General features: G+C 45.5%; 1 protein-coding gene and 1 long non-coding RNA gene across 11 annotated transcripts in view; one reads left to right on the top strand and one right to left on the bottom strand.

Annotated features, from left to right (window-relative positions):
• The first annotated feature begins 7,685 nt into the window (after window positions 1-7,685).
• The window catches only part of TMEM154 (transmembrane protein 154), an 11,485-nt gene continuing 3,235 nt past the window's right edge, over window positions 7,686-15,935 (top strand). Inside the window, exons 1-4 of one of the 2 annotated variants that reach the window (XM_010709553.3) lie at window positions 7,686-7,936; window positions 12,463-12,789; window positions 14,005-14,032; window positions 14,790-14,875. In XM_010709553.3, the coding sequence (XP_010707855.1) occupies window positions 7,867-7,936; window positions 12,463-12,789; window positions 14,005-14,032; window positions 14,790-14,875 (511 nt within the window). In that variant the 5' untranslated portion in view covers window positions 7,686-7,866. Of the gene's footprint in view, window positions 7,937-9,032; window positions 11,608-12,462; window positions 12,790-14,004; window positions 14,033-14,789; window positions 14,876-15,935 lie in introns of those variants that run through there. The other variant, XM_031553022.1, reaches the window with a different exon arrangement.
• LOC104910548 overlaps window positions 14,068-15,935 on the bottom strand; it is an 18,180-nt gene continuing 16,312 nt past the window's right edge. For 8 of the 9 annotated variants that reach the window (XR_004159489.1, XR_002114010.1, XR_002114016.1 and 5 more), the window contains 2 exons: window positions 15,577-15,708; window positions 15,170-15,250 (listed from right to left, as the gene is read on the bottom strand). This is a non-coding gene — a long non-coding RNA (uncharacterized LOC104910548). Of the gene's footprint in view, window positions 14,127-14,682; window positions 14,715-15,168; window positions 15,251-15,576; window positions 15,709-15,935 lie in introns of those variants that run through there. The other variant, XR_004159487.1, reaches the window with a different exon arrangement.

Raw genomic sequence — 15,935 nt, 5'->3', positions numbered from 1 at the left:
TCACGAGTCTGTGGTTCTAAACTAATCCAGATGAATTGTAGCTTCATTTTACAGATGAAGAAATAGAGGGCAAGTGAGCTGTGATTTTTGCAGCAGTCCTTGGATGTCTCAGAGAATTGGTAATAAAACACATATTCCTCTGCTTTCAAGTGTCTCCATTTTTTCCTTCTATTAACGGTCCCTTCTGATCTATACTCCTGAGAGTCTCAGTTTGACATTTAATATCTTCATCTGAACCCTTCCGTTTCTGTTTCATCTCTAACCCTTATATACCTACATAGAATTCTTGCCACCAGCCACTTTTATATTTCCATTTCTAAGTATCACCCTTCCTAACTCAGTTCTTTAGATCTTTCCTCCATTCTTGTTTACTGGCTTCGTCTAAGGTTTAATAGCATTTCAGTCCCCTTTCTCTTCCTTTCAATGATTTGACATCCATTTCTCTTTCTAAAACCAAATATTTAACTCTTTCAACAACCAGTTCTCCAGTTCTTGACTTTCTATTTCATATTTTTACGTGGTGTGTTTTCATGGTACTTGGTTCAAAGATCATGTATTAATCAAAGAATGTTATTTTCCCTAAATCTATTTTTTCTTCATTTTTTTTTTCTCCAATTTTTGGTGTGAGGGTATAATTCATTTTTTACATTTGTAAAAAATTAAACACATGAACAAAACTTGCATGAAGAATTGCTATTCACATAGCTAACAGTGTTACAATTTTGCAAAAAAAATCAGACTGACACAAGCAGCTCAGACATTAGCTATCAATGTTTTTATCTGAACTGACATTTTTTTTAATTTTTGTTCCACCAGTTCTTTATGAGTTTCTAGATCGTTGTGCCCTGTTTGGCTTTGTAGCCTGTCCATTTGGGCGGAGACTCTCAGGGGAAATCAGGCAGATCACAAAAAGGAGTCAAAAGGCAAGGTCTTGGTCCATTAAAATTCCCTTGCAGAAGATCAAAGAGAACTCATTACTCAGGCTGAGCAGAACTTTTTATTCAAAATTAATATTCAAAGTGGCAAATTAGCCACAAGAAAAGATAAAACAGATAAACAACAAGGAATGTCTCAATTTAGGACGGCAAGAAATGACCACCTATTCCTCTGCTCCACTTCAAAATTAATTGACACAAGTTTCTTTCTTTCTTTTTTTTTTCCCCTACAGCTAATCATCTTTGTAAACTGTATGTCACAGTACTGCCCAGGGCTCGTCTATGTTCAGTAAGCAAAGAGAAATTTGCCTAGAGACAAAGCAGAACTGAAGCAAGTTTCCTGCGTAGGAGAGGTATTTCAGTGTAGCTCTGTGCAAGAAGAGTTGGATGGGCTTGAAAACTGGTGTGGCTTTCATCAGCTCCTGAGTTTGGTCACGTGGTGTGCTGCAGCCTTGTGGCAAGTGGAAGTGGGCAGCTGAGACCCAGTACAGTGGATCTGCAGAGGGTAAAGCCAACATGGTGACAGCAAGGAGCGTTCCCACAGGGGGCTACCCGTCCTGTCCCAGAGCCATGCTGTGCCTTCAAAGATCTATCAGAATCTGATAGAGTGACAGTCGCTTGGCCGCCACTGCTTGCAGTTGTGCTGGGCAAGCTGGCTGTCTGCGTGTCATGGAAACCAGCCTGAAGCTGCATCTTAAATATTGACGGTTTAATAGCAACCAGGGGCTCTGGGGGAGTAAGAGAGCTCAGTCATTGCCTGATGATTCCTCTATCACGGTCTGTACCTAGCTGTGACTCACATGTGCAGTTTCAAATCCGCATTCCCATTTAAATGCTGCATTCCTAGCAACAATCTCTTGAGTGCTAGTATAAGGAAGACAGATATCGTCTTGGGCAATGAGATTATATGAAATTTAAAGGAATGTAATCTTCCTAAGGGATTATTCAGAATAGAGATTAGGAAGCTTTATGAGTTTGAAACTTCCTTAGGACTTCCTCATCCTTTCACCTCATTTCGGAGGCTTGCACTGGTGCAGTCAGCACAGGAGGCAGCACGATCCTTTTGAGCCACTTCCCTTGTGGGAGCTCTGCTATCATTTCCCCATGTATTACAATGCTTGCAGAGCTGGAAGGCCATGCTGCACTCTGTGGGTCAGCCCTCACACCCAACCAATGTCAGAGCGGTACAGCTATGTCATGAGCCAGCATCTTGCTAGGATTCTAGCTCTTAGGGCAAAGTACATAGAATCACAGAACTGCTGGGGTTGGAAGGGACCTCGGGACCTCTAGAGATCATAGAGTCCAAGCCCCTACTAAAGCTGGGGGTTCCTTCTTGCAGAATTTTAATGTTGCTTCCCTCATATGTGGGCACACATTAGCACAAAAACTGCAGTTCTGTGGTGCATTAGCCTTCAGAGCACTGCATATAGGACGGAAGGGTGCACATGCACATTGCAGCCAACCCAGTGCTTTGGGAAGGATTGTTCCCATCTCAGACTCGAGCAAGAAGAGGATATAGACAGCTACTTGTGTTTTGGTAAGCTCAGGAATCCCAACACTTTTATGTGTGAAGTCCTAATGTCAAAGAACAACATGGTTGGAATGTAAGCTGACAGACAGACTGATAGCCTGCATTTTGCCTCTGCTTTGTGTACACAAATTCAGTCCCTTTGTGGAATTTCACACTCTTCTTAAACATTATGTGTCTGCTTCTGTGATGGACACTGTCTCTTTGACTCCAGCAGGAGTGTTTGAGTTCTCAAATACATGTCCACATCCTGCAGAGCTGATCTAAAGCAAGGCCAGAGGCTGCCTCCATGATTTTAGAAGATTGCTCCAGCACAGAATTGGGCTGGTGGAACTGGATCCTGTAAAGGCATTTAGTGGCCAGCTAGGAACATGCACTTTTGTAGAGTCTCTGAGAACCAAAGTCTTGTCCCAGATCAGATACCCATACTTTTGAATGTGGTTAGCACTTATTTGCATCCTTAGGTATGTGAACACCTTTAAAAAAGCCGTTCTTTAATGTTCCTTTATAGTCTGGACCCTGTATTAGCTATTTGAGAAGTGAAGTTCAGTAATTACAGTGAAAATACACAAAGGAAAACGTAGATAATATTTTGCTTCAAAGATACAGAGAGTTATTTAGATGGGAGGATCAAATGACAGCTGCTCCAGCCTAAAAAAGTCTCAAGCAACATGTATGCAGCATTATTTTAGGACATCAAAGTTCATCTTCAGATTTAAGGAGTGGCTGGAAAATTCTTACAGCTCGTGTTACAGTTTGGGCGTGCTGTTGCATTTTTTATGGTAGAATATTACTGCACAGTTGTGATTTTCTTCTTTTCTTACGCTTTTTTCACAGCTGAGAAGATACATGCTGTCAGTCTGAAGCATCCTAGAAATAAAAACAAGGGTTTTAAAAACATTGCTTTTCCTCAAGTATCTTGTTTCTCCATCCTTCATTTTGCTGAATGCACTGATGACTATACCTGAGGCAGTTTTACAGTCGTTTTTCAATCCTCCCTTTCCAGCTTCGCTTTTTATTACCAGTCTAAAAGAAGTGTTTCCATTTCTATAAAGCACTGCATATTTTTTCAAGATAAATCTTAATCGAGCATTGACTTGAAAGTGGCAACTAATTACAAGGCACCTCTGTAAGGCCGACATGCCATGCAGAGATAATTCAGCGCCCTCCTGCCTCCTCCCCTGTTTGAGTTGCTGAAAGCACGTCCCCACTCCAGCATCTCTCCCTCGGTCTCCCCTGTGCCTATACAGTTTCTTACAGAAAGACCTTATTCCCAACACTTCAAGTTACAGCCAGATCTGCTGCTGCAGCAACACTTGAGCACTGTTCCCATTCCACAGCGAGGCCTCCAAACCAGCCTCCTTCTGATCAGATGTCTTCCCAAACCCTGAGGGGAGCAGAAGGGTCCTCTCCTTCAGCACAGTTGCCGTGCCCCCATGGACCTCCTGCTGCTTAAACTAATCTTGGATTGCTCACAATACATGCACTTAGAGTGTGAGTTTGGGATATGTGGCAACCCAACAGAAAAATTGTATCTATGTCCTTTGGTCTCAAACTCCAGCTCAGCACAGCAGAATGACATTCACTTAACTGTTTCCAAAGAATGGGGCAAGCCTCTGACTAGCACTCCCCTGTGCTGCTCTGCAAGTAATCAAAGCCATTATTAGCACAGAAAGGATCAGGAAGAAAACCCAGACCCTTTTAAAACCAGTGCACTTTCTTTCATTCACACTCTACTTCTGGCCGTTCGACCAAATGCAGGAGGTGAATAACCTCTACATTTCTGTCACACGGCTGCACTGTTGGAATTAATAGAAGTGCCTGAAAATCGATTCCTGGCATTGCAGTGTGCAGGCTGGGATTTCTTCTCCGAGACCTCACAGAGCATCTGCTAGCAGTGATCTTTCTTTGCTAACTTCAGGTGAATTTGGAGATCTTATCAGTCCTCCTTGGAAGCTTTCATTCTGTTGAAAAGGAACTTAGAAACAAACATCTGCGTGTGCTCAACTATAATTGTATATTTTCTTTCTGCTCCTATTGAAGTCTCCCAAATATTTTAGCCACAATTTTATGGTCCGTGATGTATGGAGGTGGAAAATAAAGAAAAAGGCAATAAAACTGGGCAGAAATGTACACAAGCAGTTATTCAGAGAGGTTGTAAAAATGGCACATACTGGGTTTTATACTTTTATTACCCCCCTAATTTCAGCTGTGCTGTTTCAGTTAGGGCCAGTATCTCATTTTTTAAGCACTGTTCTAGCATGCGTTGCTGGCACTGATCTTAGAAAAGTGTAAATTTTCTTCCTGAGAATCTCTGAAATAAAACACAACTTGCCCAAGAGCTGAGGGTTGTTGCTGGACAGAGAGCTTTACTTGCTGCACAGACCCACATGCGTGACCTGATTCTGGCAACTTTATTTTGACAGCTTTGCTCACCATTCTGTCCCCTTGGGGCCTTTTGCATGGCTTTTAATGACATAACAAACTGCGATGCAGTGCAATTTCCCTTTCTTTCATGGTGACCTGTGGGAAAATGTTATCTGTCATTTCCCAACAGCTCTCAGGGGCAGGAATAAGACGCTAACTAGCAGACTGGCAGAACTTGACTGGCACTGGCCCTGTCTGCGCTTCAGAGCAGGCCCATCAGCTGCTGACTTCTGCAGCACACGCTGCACCAGCACAAATTTTTAATTTAAGCTCTATCACCAACCAGCAACATGCCCCACTGCTCTCAAAGGTTCAGCTGCTGTGATGTTGTTGGGGCTCTCATAGGAAAAAGGAACAAAAAGACGTGAGTCAGGTGGCCCCAGTGTTGCAAAAAACTGCTGTTTTTCTTAAATTGTGGCACTGGTGTCCCTGGAATCTCCACGATACAAACATTTCGCTGATTAAAAAGGTATTAGCAAATAGCCCGACTACCAACAGTACCTAAAACATGCACAGATGTTTTCAGCTGGGTGACATCCACCAAAAGCACGCGGGAAGCTTACGTTTGTCTCTCATTTCTTTTTGCTAGGGTGGATCATGGATCCCACTCAGTACAGAAAGGGCTATAAAATTACCAGACACCACTTAACTCTCTCACAAAGACCCTATGTAGCTGCAGCCACCCCAGTTTCTAAATGCACACATTTGTTTTGCCATGAGGTTGTCACTGCTCTTGTGCAGCTGCAGGTAATGAGACCTCCAATTTCAAAGCAGGTTGAATTTCCCTCATTTTGTATTCACTAGTACAATCAAGAAAACGTGTTACAAAAAGGGCTCAAAAAAAAAAACTGAAATTGTGCAAGTGGCTGCTAGGAGCACTCCTGCTTGGGACTGGCTTTGCAGGAGCAGCAGCATTTCATGCACTGAAATAGTTAAATGCATGCCAAGTTGCCTTTGTATTGCTCTGAAGTCTTAATTAAAATGTTATGTGGCATGAAGTCACGTTTTCTGAACTTTAATTTGCCTTATAAATCATTAATTAGGTACACACCAGTGGGTGGTTATCTTGCTCTCGAGGGGCAGCCATAAGTTTTCAACTGAACATGTGTCAAAAATGATTGGTGGGGATCCAAGTGGGAAACGCTATAACCTATCTGGAAAGACTTCAAGGGAAAAGAGGAAAGGATATTGTCTCGAGTAGCAGAAATATGAGGGGAAAAAAGAGCAGCAAATAAGTCCTTTCCTCTTTTCCCTTCCAGTCTATCTCATGTTTTAGTAAGGGATGCATGAGTGGGCTACACCTTACAGAATGTACACAGATATGCAGCACATGGTAAGCAGAGAGAAAAATCTCCGCAGCCCACTTGGCATTAGGAAGACTGAGAGTGGCAGACTGGGAAAAGAGAGGGAAAAAATGAAAGGGGGATAATGCATCCTTTGTACATGAAATCAGTCAGCTCTTTGGGAAGAGGTGACCCTTTTGTCTGCTGGTACTTTTGGTGTGGAAAAGATCTAGCCCTGGACTAGGAATGCCAGGCACTGTTGCAATGTGGATGAGCAATAATTGAAAGCAGCCGAATCAATTACTCACTATTACTAACACTTGGAACTTGTGCAACCTGTTAACAAGAAAATCTTAAATGCATGCACAATTCTCACCTCAGAAGCATCTGTCTGGGAAGGATTATCAAGTACTGAACAAAGTCTCTCAGAAATGGTTATCAGCTACTTGGTGCTGTCAGAACTCCTCTTTATCATCTTGCAGCTGCAGTGCTGTAGCTTTGCTTTTTTTTCCTCTCTGTCTTAAGCAGTGCATAAAGGTACACTGCCAATAATACGCGACCAGTTCCAATTGTTAGTTAGCTCAGTCATTCAAGCATTTTAAATCTATTAACAAGCTGGCCATTAAATGAATCGCTGACCTATTTCTTTGCTACTTGAGCTAAGAAACCGTAACTGATGACCTATAAAAGCATCAGTGTGTTAAGAAAAGTTATTAGCTGCAGAACCAGAGCAGCAATTAGTCACTTCAGCTTCTTCCACCAGCCTGAATAGAAAGGTTCACCATTGCCAACTTTCAGTAATTCACCAAAACTAAATTTTGACAGAGACTGATGTCTGGGGGAGCAGCATGCATCTCTTCTTCCTCAGTTTAGTACTGGAAAATGTTTTGGCAAGCATCTAAACTGGCTCAAATTTGGGATGCTCCAGAACAAAAGCTGGGCTGTGGTCTCTGCTGGATGCAGACAGGTGAATTTTAGATCTCACAGCTGATTTTGCAGTGGAGCAAACAAACCTATGATCCAAACACCCTTCTGCATGGGGGCAGGTGTGGCTGAGGTTCCTCTGTCCCCTTGTCACCTACTGCCCTCACTGAGAGCTTTCCGGCTGAGTCACCTGCTCTGAACAAGAAGCTTTTTGCTTGTCTTTGCCAAAATTATTCCAAAATCCTGGATGCTAGGTGGGCCAGCATTTTTTCACCCGTTCCTTAGAGCCAGTTCAGCTTTGGGGGCTGCCATTTGGGATGGCAAATGAGCACTGCGTTCGATGGGACAACTGGAGCTTGGAAACAGTGAGGTGTTACTGTGATACACTGACTCGGTCACCCCAAAAGACAACCTGAAGCCACCCAGCCTAACACAGACGCATGGTGTTTGTGCACAGACCATGCAGGGTGTGGATGCCACTTGGCCCCGCTGTGCTGAGGGCAGTGGATGCTGTCAGGGCCGTCCCAGCAGGCGGGAGCAGAGAGGGCGGGAAGCCCACACACAGGTGCCTCAGCTGGAGGAGCAGCCTCCTCTTGCTTTTGCAATCCCTGCCTGCTTGACAGGCCCGGACGGCATTACATCACTTCCTAAAAACAATCAAACGGAGCCCATCTCCCTAAGAAGCACAACTCGGAGGCACCGGGGGCAGGAAACAGGAAATGTAAATGCTCTGCCGAAGCCTGCAGAGAGCCACGCAGGCCAAGGCAGCATGCGGGTGCCTGGCTGGGTGCCTCTGCTCAGCGCCCTGCTCCTGGTCTGGCAGGGTTCAGCCCAAGGCGGTGAGTGGCCCCTGGCACGGGGACCCCGGGAGCTGGTGGGGTCTTGGGGGGTGACAGCTGGCAGCTGGCCTCAGGGGAGAGGGGACCTGCAGGAGCTTGCTTGCTGCTGCCAGCAGCCGCGTGCCACCTCCGCTTGCCTGGCTCCTTCCTGGCGGTGTCTTCTCTTTATTGCATTTCCTTAGATGTAAGGCTGTGTGATGGAGATTTAATCCGAAATGTCAGGCTAGGTTTGTGGGAACTGCCGTCTCCAGTCTATCTCATCACCCCTTTTGGGTCTAATATGAACCATTTCTTGTATCTTCCCAATCCCACACCCATACTGTTCACTGTATGCAATAGTAAAGCTGAAGACCAAACTCAAACTCTGCTTCCACTTAAAAGACAGTTTCTGATTTTTGCAGCACTGATGATCCGAAACTCAAAAGAACAGCCAGTGCTGAGATCAATATTTGGCGGTCTGCCTTTGCTGAGTGCTCAGGAGCTCTGAGTGCTGAGGGCTCCTGGAATGGGCGTGCAGCTCACAGCTTGAGGTGCGGGGCTGCCCTGTGGGGACAGCCCTCCTCTGGTGGGGCCGAAGTACCTCCCGGCATCACGCCAGCCGCTGCCTGATGCCTTGTTGTGGATTGGGAGTGTGTTAAAGCTGCGCACAGGGAGGAATAGGTGGGTTGTGTTTTGGTTGTTCTTTTTTTTTTTTTCCTGAAAGTCAGTACTATTCTAGGCTGTATAATCGGGCTGCAGGTTCCAGGCGTGCTGCAGATCTTATCGCGGTTAGTGATCGTGCTTAGCTATAAGAATGAAGTAAGAGTTGTTAAAAAATGGTTTGGTCTTGCCTGCGTTAAAGGCAGTCCCGCCGTGCTGCAGGCATGTCAGGAAAATGTGCTGCAGGCTTTGCACGTGCTTCATGATCAAAGCATCCATGGGAAGAAAAATCCCATCAGGAACAGAGCAGAGCAGAGGTCTCAGCGAAGCAGAGAGGTAGGAGGAACAGACCCGGAGGGATCCGAGTTTCTATAGGGACTCATACAAGCCACAGCTGGGCTGGGTGAGTTCTGCTTTGGCCGGCCCTCCCAGGACATCCTGTGCACTCACCATTTTCTGCTCACAGATCGACAGAGCAGCAGCTTTCTAGAAGCTTTCCTCCTGACTCCTCCAGCCTAGACATGGCTCAGAAGCTCTGGGATCCCTGCAGTCTCACCTGTGCTATCTAGAAAGCATTTCCACAACAAGCGATGAGAGCGTGATTAGACCCTGCAGCACAGACAGATGGCAGCCTTATAAACCCTGTTCTCACACTGCACTGGGGCCTTGTTAAACTCTTGCCTTGCCGTTTGGATTGTGATGCACAGACAGCTTTGTCCTGGCCACTCTGCAATTCCTTCGGTAGTAGCACAGTGAGCATGCCCAGGTGCCAGTGCTGGCTTCATGCAGGGGGACATGTATGTTAAATTTCAGTAAGTGACCCCTGGCTGTAATGCCTTAAGAGACTTCATGATTGCTGCTGAGCCCCTAGAGCTGTTGAATCATTAATTTCAGAGCTCTGCTGAGAGCAGGGAGCACTGAGAGGTATGCACCCATGTGTCTGGATGCGGCAGAGTTGCATGTCACTGGTGTGGAGCTGGAAGGGCATGGGATCAAACTGTAACTAAAAGCACAGTTTGCTCTGGAAAAGCTGTAGCTGTCAAGGTGATGGATGAGGCTGCAAGCTCACAGTATGGCTCCAAGCACACGACCAAACACACAACACTGGCCATTAAAAGAGCATTTAGGTGGAGTGGGAGCACAGCTTTCTATTGCCTAGAAAGGAGCTCAAACACTGGCTTCCTGCTCCAGATAACACCCAGACAGCACTTTCCAAGCATCCCTCTCTAATGGACTCTTGCCTGCAGCTGACAGAGCAGCCGCCCTGAGATACTCACGGTGCCTTGCAGGGCCCGCGGCAGCGCCAGTAGCAACCTGCTGTAGCATGCAGTCCAGGCAAGCCCTGGGCATGGCAGGGAGTGGCTGCGCTCAGATCAGTACAGGGCGAGGGGTGAGTCAGGCACAGCCAAGCCACCATGCGCATGGCATGGAGCCGTGGGAGTGCATTGCCAGGAGGGGCAGAGGTTGGGAGTGGTGCTGCGAGTGGAGGGGTTCCTTACTCTGCTGGATTTGCCTCCCTCTTCCAAGTTTTCCTGCTGCTGTGTTGTATAACTTACAGGAAAGTATGGAGAAACCAAAAATTCCCAAATTACTAAACCTGACTGTTCATTGACTCAGACCTGGTCCTTCCCAGCCCTCTTTTTTCTGCAAGTAGGAGCTGTAGTGTAGGTTGAAAAACTCCCCTCAAAGATTGCAGCCCACAAGCTCGATGAGAGCCCAGCAGGCAGAACGGGCCCTTGCCAGCAGAACTCAGTGTGCTGACTCCAAGTGTTTTATTTTGCCTCTCATCCAGCCACAACCAGAAACCTGTCTGCCTGCCTGCTTTGTCGACAGCTCCTATTGCCACTTCCAAGCTTCAACACAAACCTCAGGGGAAGAAATGCAGCCACAGCAGAAATGCTATTTGTTTGCGGAGCTGCTCAGGGCCTGGTACAAAAGCTGCTTGGGACATTCAGCTCCCTTTGCATGCCCTGAAAGGCAGGCTCGGAAGCAAAGATATCACAGTATCCCCGTGCTGTGGACCAGAGCAGGCAGCAGGGTAGCATGGGATGTGCCACAGCTACAGTGGAAACAAGGGAAATGAGAGCACGGTGCTTGCAGGAACCTTGTGCAATCAGCTGCCCTGATGCTGAAAGACAGCCAAATTGCTCGAAGAAAATGCCCTAGTGAGAGGAAATCTTGTCCAAAACAGACTGTGTTTTGTCCCTGGAATGATGTAAAGTGAACAAAAATAGGTGTTGACAAGGTCACTCCTTTCTGTGATTTGCCATTTTCTTTATCCAGAGACTAGAAAAGGTAATTCTATTTCATGCAGAGATAGATAGCTTGAAATCTGCTTTGCAGTTCAAATATAGGCAAATAAAAAGGAGTGGAGACATTGGAAATGTCTCTCTTGGAAATCAAACACAGCATATGCCGCAGCTGAAAGCCTGGTGCTGCATTTAATGAGATGTGACTGTTTGCTTTTGCTTTAGAGTCACCTCATGCTTCAGACATTAGAAAAATCTATCTTAGTTCGACTAGTAAATGAAAAACAAACAATTTCCCCCACACCCTTTCCCCTCTGCACTATTTTTAGCAAGAGGCTTGTCCCTGTACATCTACCAGCCCAGGCAGCTGACAGGTATCAGACGATGGCCACAACAGAGAGAAAATAGTGGTTGCAGGAATGCACCCAGCGCTGTGTCTGCCCTGCCGGCAGCTCTCTGGCCACATACAGTGATGGAGGTAAACATACGTGGTATAAATGGAGGAACTGCAAACGCTGGGACTATGAACTACCTCTGGAGAGAAGTCAGGTTGCTAAAAAGAGTAATGGAGAGACACTCTTCTTCCCATCCTCTGTAATGAGAGGATTAATGAGAGCCAGCAGATCACAGGAGCACATGCATAAGGAGTCACTGCCTGCAGGGATGCAGAGGCTGTGCTTTGCTCTTGGCTGAATAGGGAAGATCGCAGCATGGAGGCTACTGACATGAAGCCTTTTGCCACCAAAGAGCTGACATTCACACTGTCATGCTGCAGTGAAAGAGGTTGGTGTCCTTCATAGTAGGCAAATACCTTACTGAAGTAGCACCTGTTATTTAATAAGTACTAACATTCTTTCCAAGCTTTAAGGAGAGGGTGAAACAATGCCTGCATGATAACTGGCATAAAGAAGCAGATAGATTGCTGCTGCTGCCCCACTCAGAGCATTGCAATCATTTGAAATTGGGCTCCCTGGCATCCAGTCCCGTGGGATGCTCAGCTCCCTCTTGAGACAGAAGTGGCAGGTGAGGATGTTAAAGGGTGGGTGAAGCAAAAGGTAGCGTTTTTACCTCAGTTTTCCTCCCTTTCTCAGTGTCCCTGGGAAGGACAGCATTCTGTCCTTCTGATGTCTCATTTGTAAAATGGAGATGATAACTGCTCATCTCTCAGGACCATTATGAAGATTAATGTGTTTACCAAAGCATTTTAAATGCTAAGTGCTTTCGGATTGTCCTGTGAGATTTGAAATGCCAGCAATGAGGAGCTAAAAACCTGAAGCTCTGGCTAACTCAAGTGGAAACTCTTATCTGCCCAGCACCTGAGAACAGCAAAGACAATCATGTCACTGCAGAGGTCATGCCATTCCATCCTGCTTTGTGGCATAAATGCTGTGCCATGATGTCAACTTGCCAAAAGTGGGGAGTAACATAGAAGTGTCCTTGAACAAGTCAGCTGAAGAACCACATTGAGGTAGAGACTTGTGGCAGTCTAGCATCCAAAGGCCAAGAATTCAGGTGTGTGCATGCATTCACTGATTATCTTTCTTAAGACTTGAATGAATAGCAAAGCTGCACGCTTTGAGTCATTGTTAACATCGATGAAACCCACAAAATGTTAATTTGTTCCCCTGTATTTGGCAGACTCTGAAAATGACGAAGACGGCTCAGGATACAGAACAGCTGCATTCCCCTCTGCTACAGTGCCACCTCCTCCCTCTGCACCTCCCGTGTCCCCTACCTCTGCGAGTAGCCCCCAGCCAGTGCTGGTCACTGCAGGGCCTACAGAAGGCAGCCTGGAAATTGAAAGTACACCCAGCCCTGAACTGAGCGACACAAGCAATAACGGGAGTCTAGAGACGGAAGAGCCATCTGTCTTACTGTATGCTGTGCCCGCAGTGGTGCTGGCCCTGCTGGTCTTACTTGTCATCATTTTTATAATAGTCCATAACAGGAAAAAGTCTAAGCAAGGTAAATTTCTCTTCTTGGGCATCGGGAAACTATCTTTACCACACACTTGACATCCTTTAACAAATTATTTCAAGCGTCAGGATGCTTGCCTCTATTTTTAGTTCCACATCTCTTGTGCAGAAAAGGAGAGGCATGGAGCAGCCCCACATTGTGAGCTGTAGCTGCTTCTCAGCTCACGCCATGTGACCATGGATCCACAGTGCCAAGCTGCAGCTCCTCACAATACCCACAACAGAACAGGGCCACAGCCGTGCAATTTTATCTTTGTGCTCAACAACTTGAAACAAGGGGGATCAAGCACTACTCCCGCCTTACACTGTCTGCAGGGTGAGACTGTTGGGTGCTTCAGTAGAATAGGAACAGGCATGAGCATTTTAAAGGAACTTTGTAAGGGACCCTGGACAGTGCCAACCACGTGAGTCAGGGCCATGCAGCTGCTCTGGCTGCTGCCTACAGCAAGGAAAGCAGTTTCAGGAAGCCATCTTCAACAGAGAACTCAGCAGTTCTGGAGCATAAAGCAACAAAAAACACCATGCTTTGGCATTGTATTCATAAATGATCTTCTGAAGTGGTGGTACATTTGTCGTGAAGGCAATTGATGAATTCATGGGTGACATTTGCCCTGGCAATTTCAGGCTGTGCCTGCCTTATGTCAGCCCACATACCCTCCTAGCAAACTCGCAGTTCCCAGACAGGTACCTTATTGCCCATTTCCAGTTTCCAGCACAAGAGATCATCTTAGGATCTCCCACACAGCTCCCATTGCTTGGAGGTGGGATTTTGAGCAGCATTGAGGAAGGGGGTGGATGAATCAATGATCTTGGGGGGTTCTGCAGCAGGGGATTAACAATGGCACTAGCGTTGGTATGCACAAGCCATGTTTTCTTAAATATTAGTTGGTTTAAAATAGCATATAAGTATGCCTTGCTAGTGAACTGGGCGTTTGTGCACTCCTGTCCATCACAATGCTGATATCCACCCACTCTCAGAGAGGCTGGGCTCATGATGAGCTCCATCAGCATACCCAGGATTAAAAATGGGTTGCTGTGAAAACTGCAGGCAAGCAGGGTGGGTTGTTCTGTCTTTCTACTAAGAGGGAACAGTTACACCCTTTGTAAACAGAACTCATTTGAAACAACCCTGTTTAAGACTATCCTATAATACAGTGATATATACACAAACAAGGTAACTCAACACACTGTTCTTCTTTTCCAGATGAGCTGGGGAGTGAAAATGTGAAAAGGTAAACTGTGTGTATATCACTTTTCTACCACTTAGTATAAGCTTTGTGTCGCTCTCCCCTGTTTTCAAGCTTACCTTCCCACTCTCTGGCTGTGCTGGAAAAAAAAAAAAAAATCAAAACACAGTTAAGAACTGCACAGCTCTGACTCAAGTGATAACTTTTATCAAGCTGTCTTGGTAATCAGTGCTGGAAGATACAAAATAGAATTAATGGAAAAAAATAATTTGCTTAAAATAATACTTCAACCATGTGACTCCAAGAACAAGCACTAAAGAGAAGACTAAATCGAGACATTTAAATAAATACAGAATTAGGATAGCTATAACCTTTCCCTTTCAAGTCACTGTCACTGCTATTCAAGCTACAACAAGACTCAATCACTGGAGCAGCAGCGATGATAGGACACTTACTATGAATTCCACAGATGAACACATTTGTTTGCCAATTTGCTATTTGCAGGATGGAGGAGTTTGGGATATCTGTGCCACCCCTCCACTCCCAGGCCCCCCCTGGCACACCACCTTGTTCCCAGACCACTCTCTGCCCTAGTATCCCAGCAAGCCCTGCCATGCACAGCCCAACTGTTGACATCTGCTAGCTGCCATTGCCTTCATACACCCTTCAGACTGACCTCTTCCCAGGTCACTCACCTAGGATGGCCTTCCAGAGTGCTTATATATGCCTGGAATATGAGACAGTTCTTATCAGTTTGTTGATTTCAGCTTTTGTGTAATGCCTTTTCCCCCCTCCTCTCAAGCCCTATTTTCGAAGAGGACACACCCTCTGTTATGGAAATAGAAATGGAAGAACTCGATAAGTGGATGAACAGCATGAACAAAAATGGTACGTGGTAACCTCACTACTCCATCATTCCTCTTTTTAGCTGACATAAATCCCACACATAGAAAAGCAACATAAGGCATTATATTTGTTTCACTGATTTCCCTAAAGAATTTTTAGTTGTGTTCTTGACTCTTCTACAGAAATAGCAGCACAAATGTCAGGGTGAGATTGTTCAGAGGAGTATTTTAGTTTGTGTGGGAGATTAACATATGAGGGACTATCATAAATGTTTTGAGTTTGCAGTAGACACGTGTAAATACAAGTGTGAACAGAATTTATATTTTTAAACTCACGTTTTAATGATAGATTGTAGTTTATTTGAACCATTCAATCCTTCCAGTATTCAGCTCCTACAGATCTGTGCTCCACACCATGCTGTTGTAGAAGAAACAAGTATTTACTTGTAGCTCAGACACTGCTTACTTAAAATTGCTGCAAATATCTTATGACCACATCCCTCCCCTCTTGGTGTGGCTTCTTGTATCATCCTCACTGCATGAAGAACAAGCTGCTCTTTGCTGCTGCTCGTCATCTTCTGCACCCTCTCCAGCCAATCTGCCAGCAATTGGTACTTTCTGTACCTCTCATCAGAAGCACCTTCTACTCCCTCACAGCTAACACTTTCAAGCATCTGCATTAACAGATTCGCAGTAGCTAGGAAATGCTGAAACCAGGGTATTTCCTCATTCTTGGTCCCTTACCTTCCATGCAAACAGTCCATTTGCCTGACCTCCTCAGGCTTTTCAGGATACAGAACCCATTGGAGCATGTCTTTGTGTTAGTACAGCACTCCAGCCACATGATGGGGCTTTGACCTTTTTAGTCTGTAACCTCTAGTAAAAAAAAAAAACACATTATAAGAGACACTAGCAGAATAAAGGCATTAAGCTCAGCACATGGGGAAGCAGTGCTGTAAAATAACTTGCAGTTCTCTGGACAGAAGGTATTGACCCTTTTGTCTCTTTTTTTTTTTTTAAAAGAAAACATTCCCTACACCCCAAATGCACTACAAAACATGGGTGCAGCCAGCAGTAGCAGAGAATTAACAAATTGTCCCCCC

This window comes from Meleagris gallopavo, chromosome 4 (genome assembly GCF_000146605.3).
Source record: "Meleagris gallopavo isolate NT-WF06-2002-E0010 breed Aviagen turkey brand Nicholas breeding stock chromosome 4, Turkey_5.1, whole genome shotgun sequence".
NCBI lineage: Eukaryota > Metazoa > Chordata > Aves > Galliformes > Phasianidae > Meleagris > Meleagris gallopavo.
This window is presented reverse-complemented; position numbering and strand designations above follow the sequence as displayed.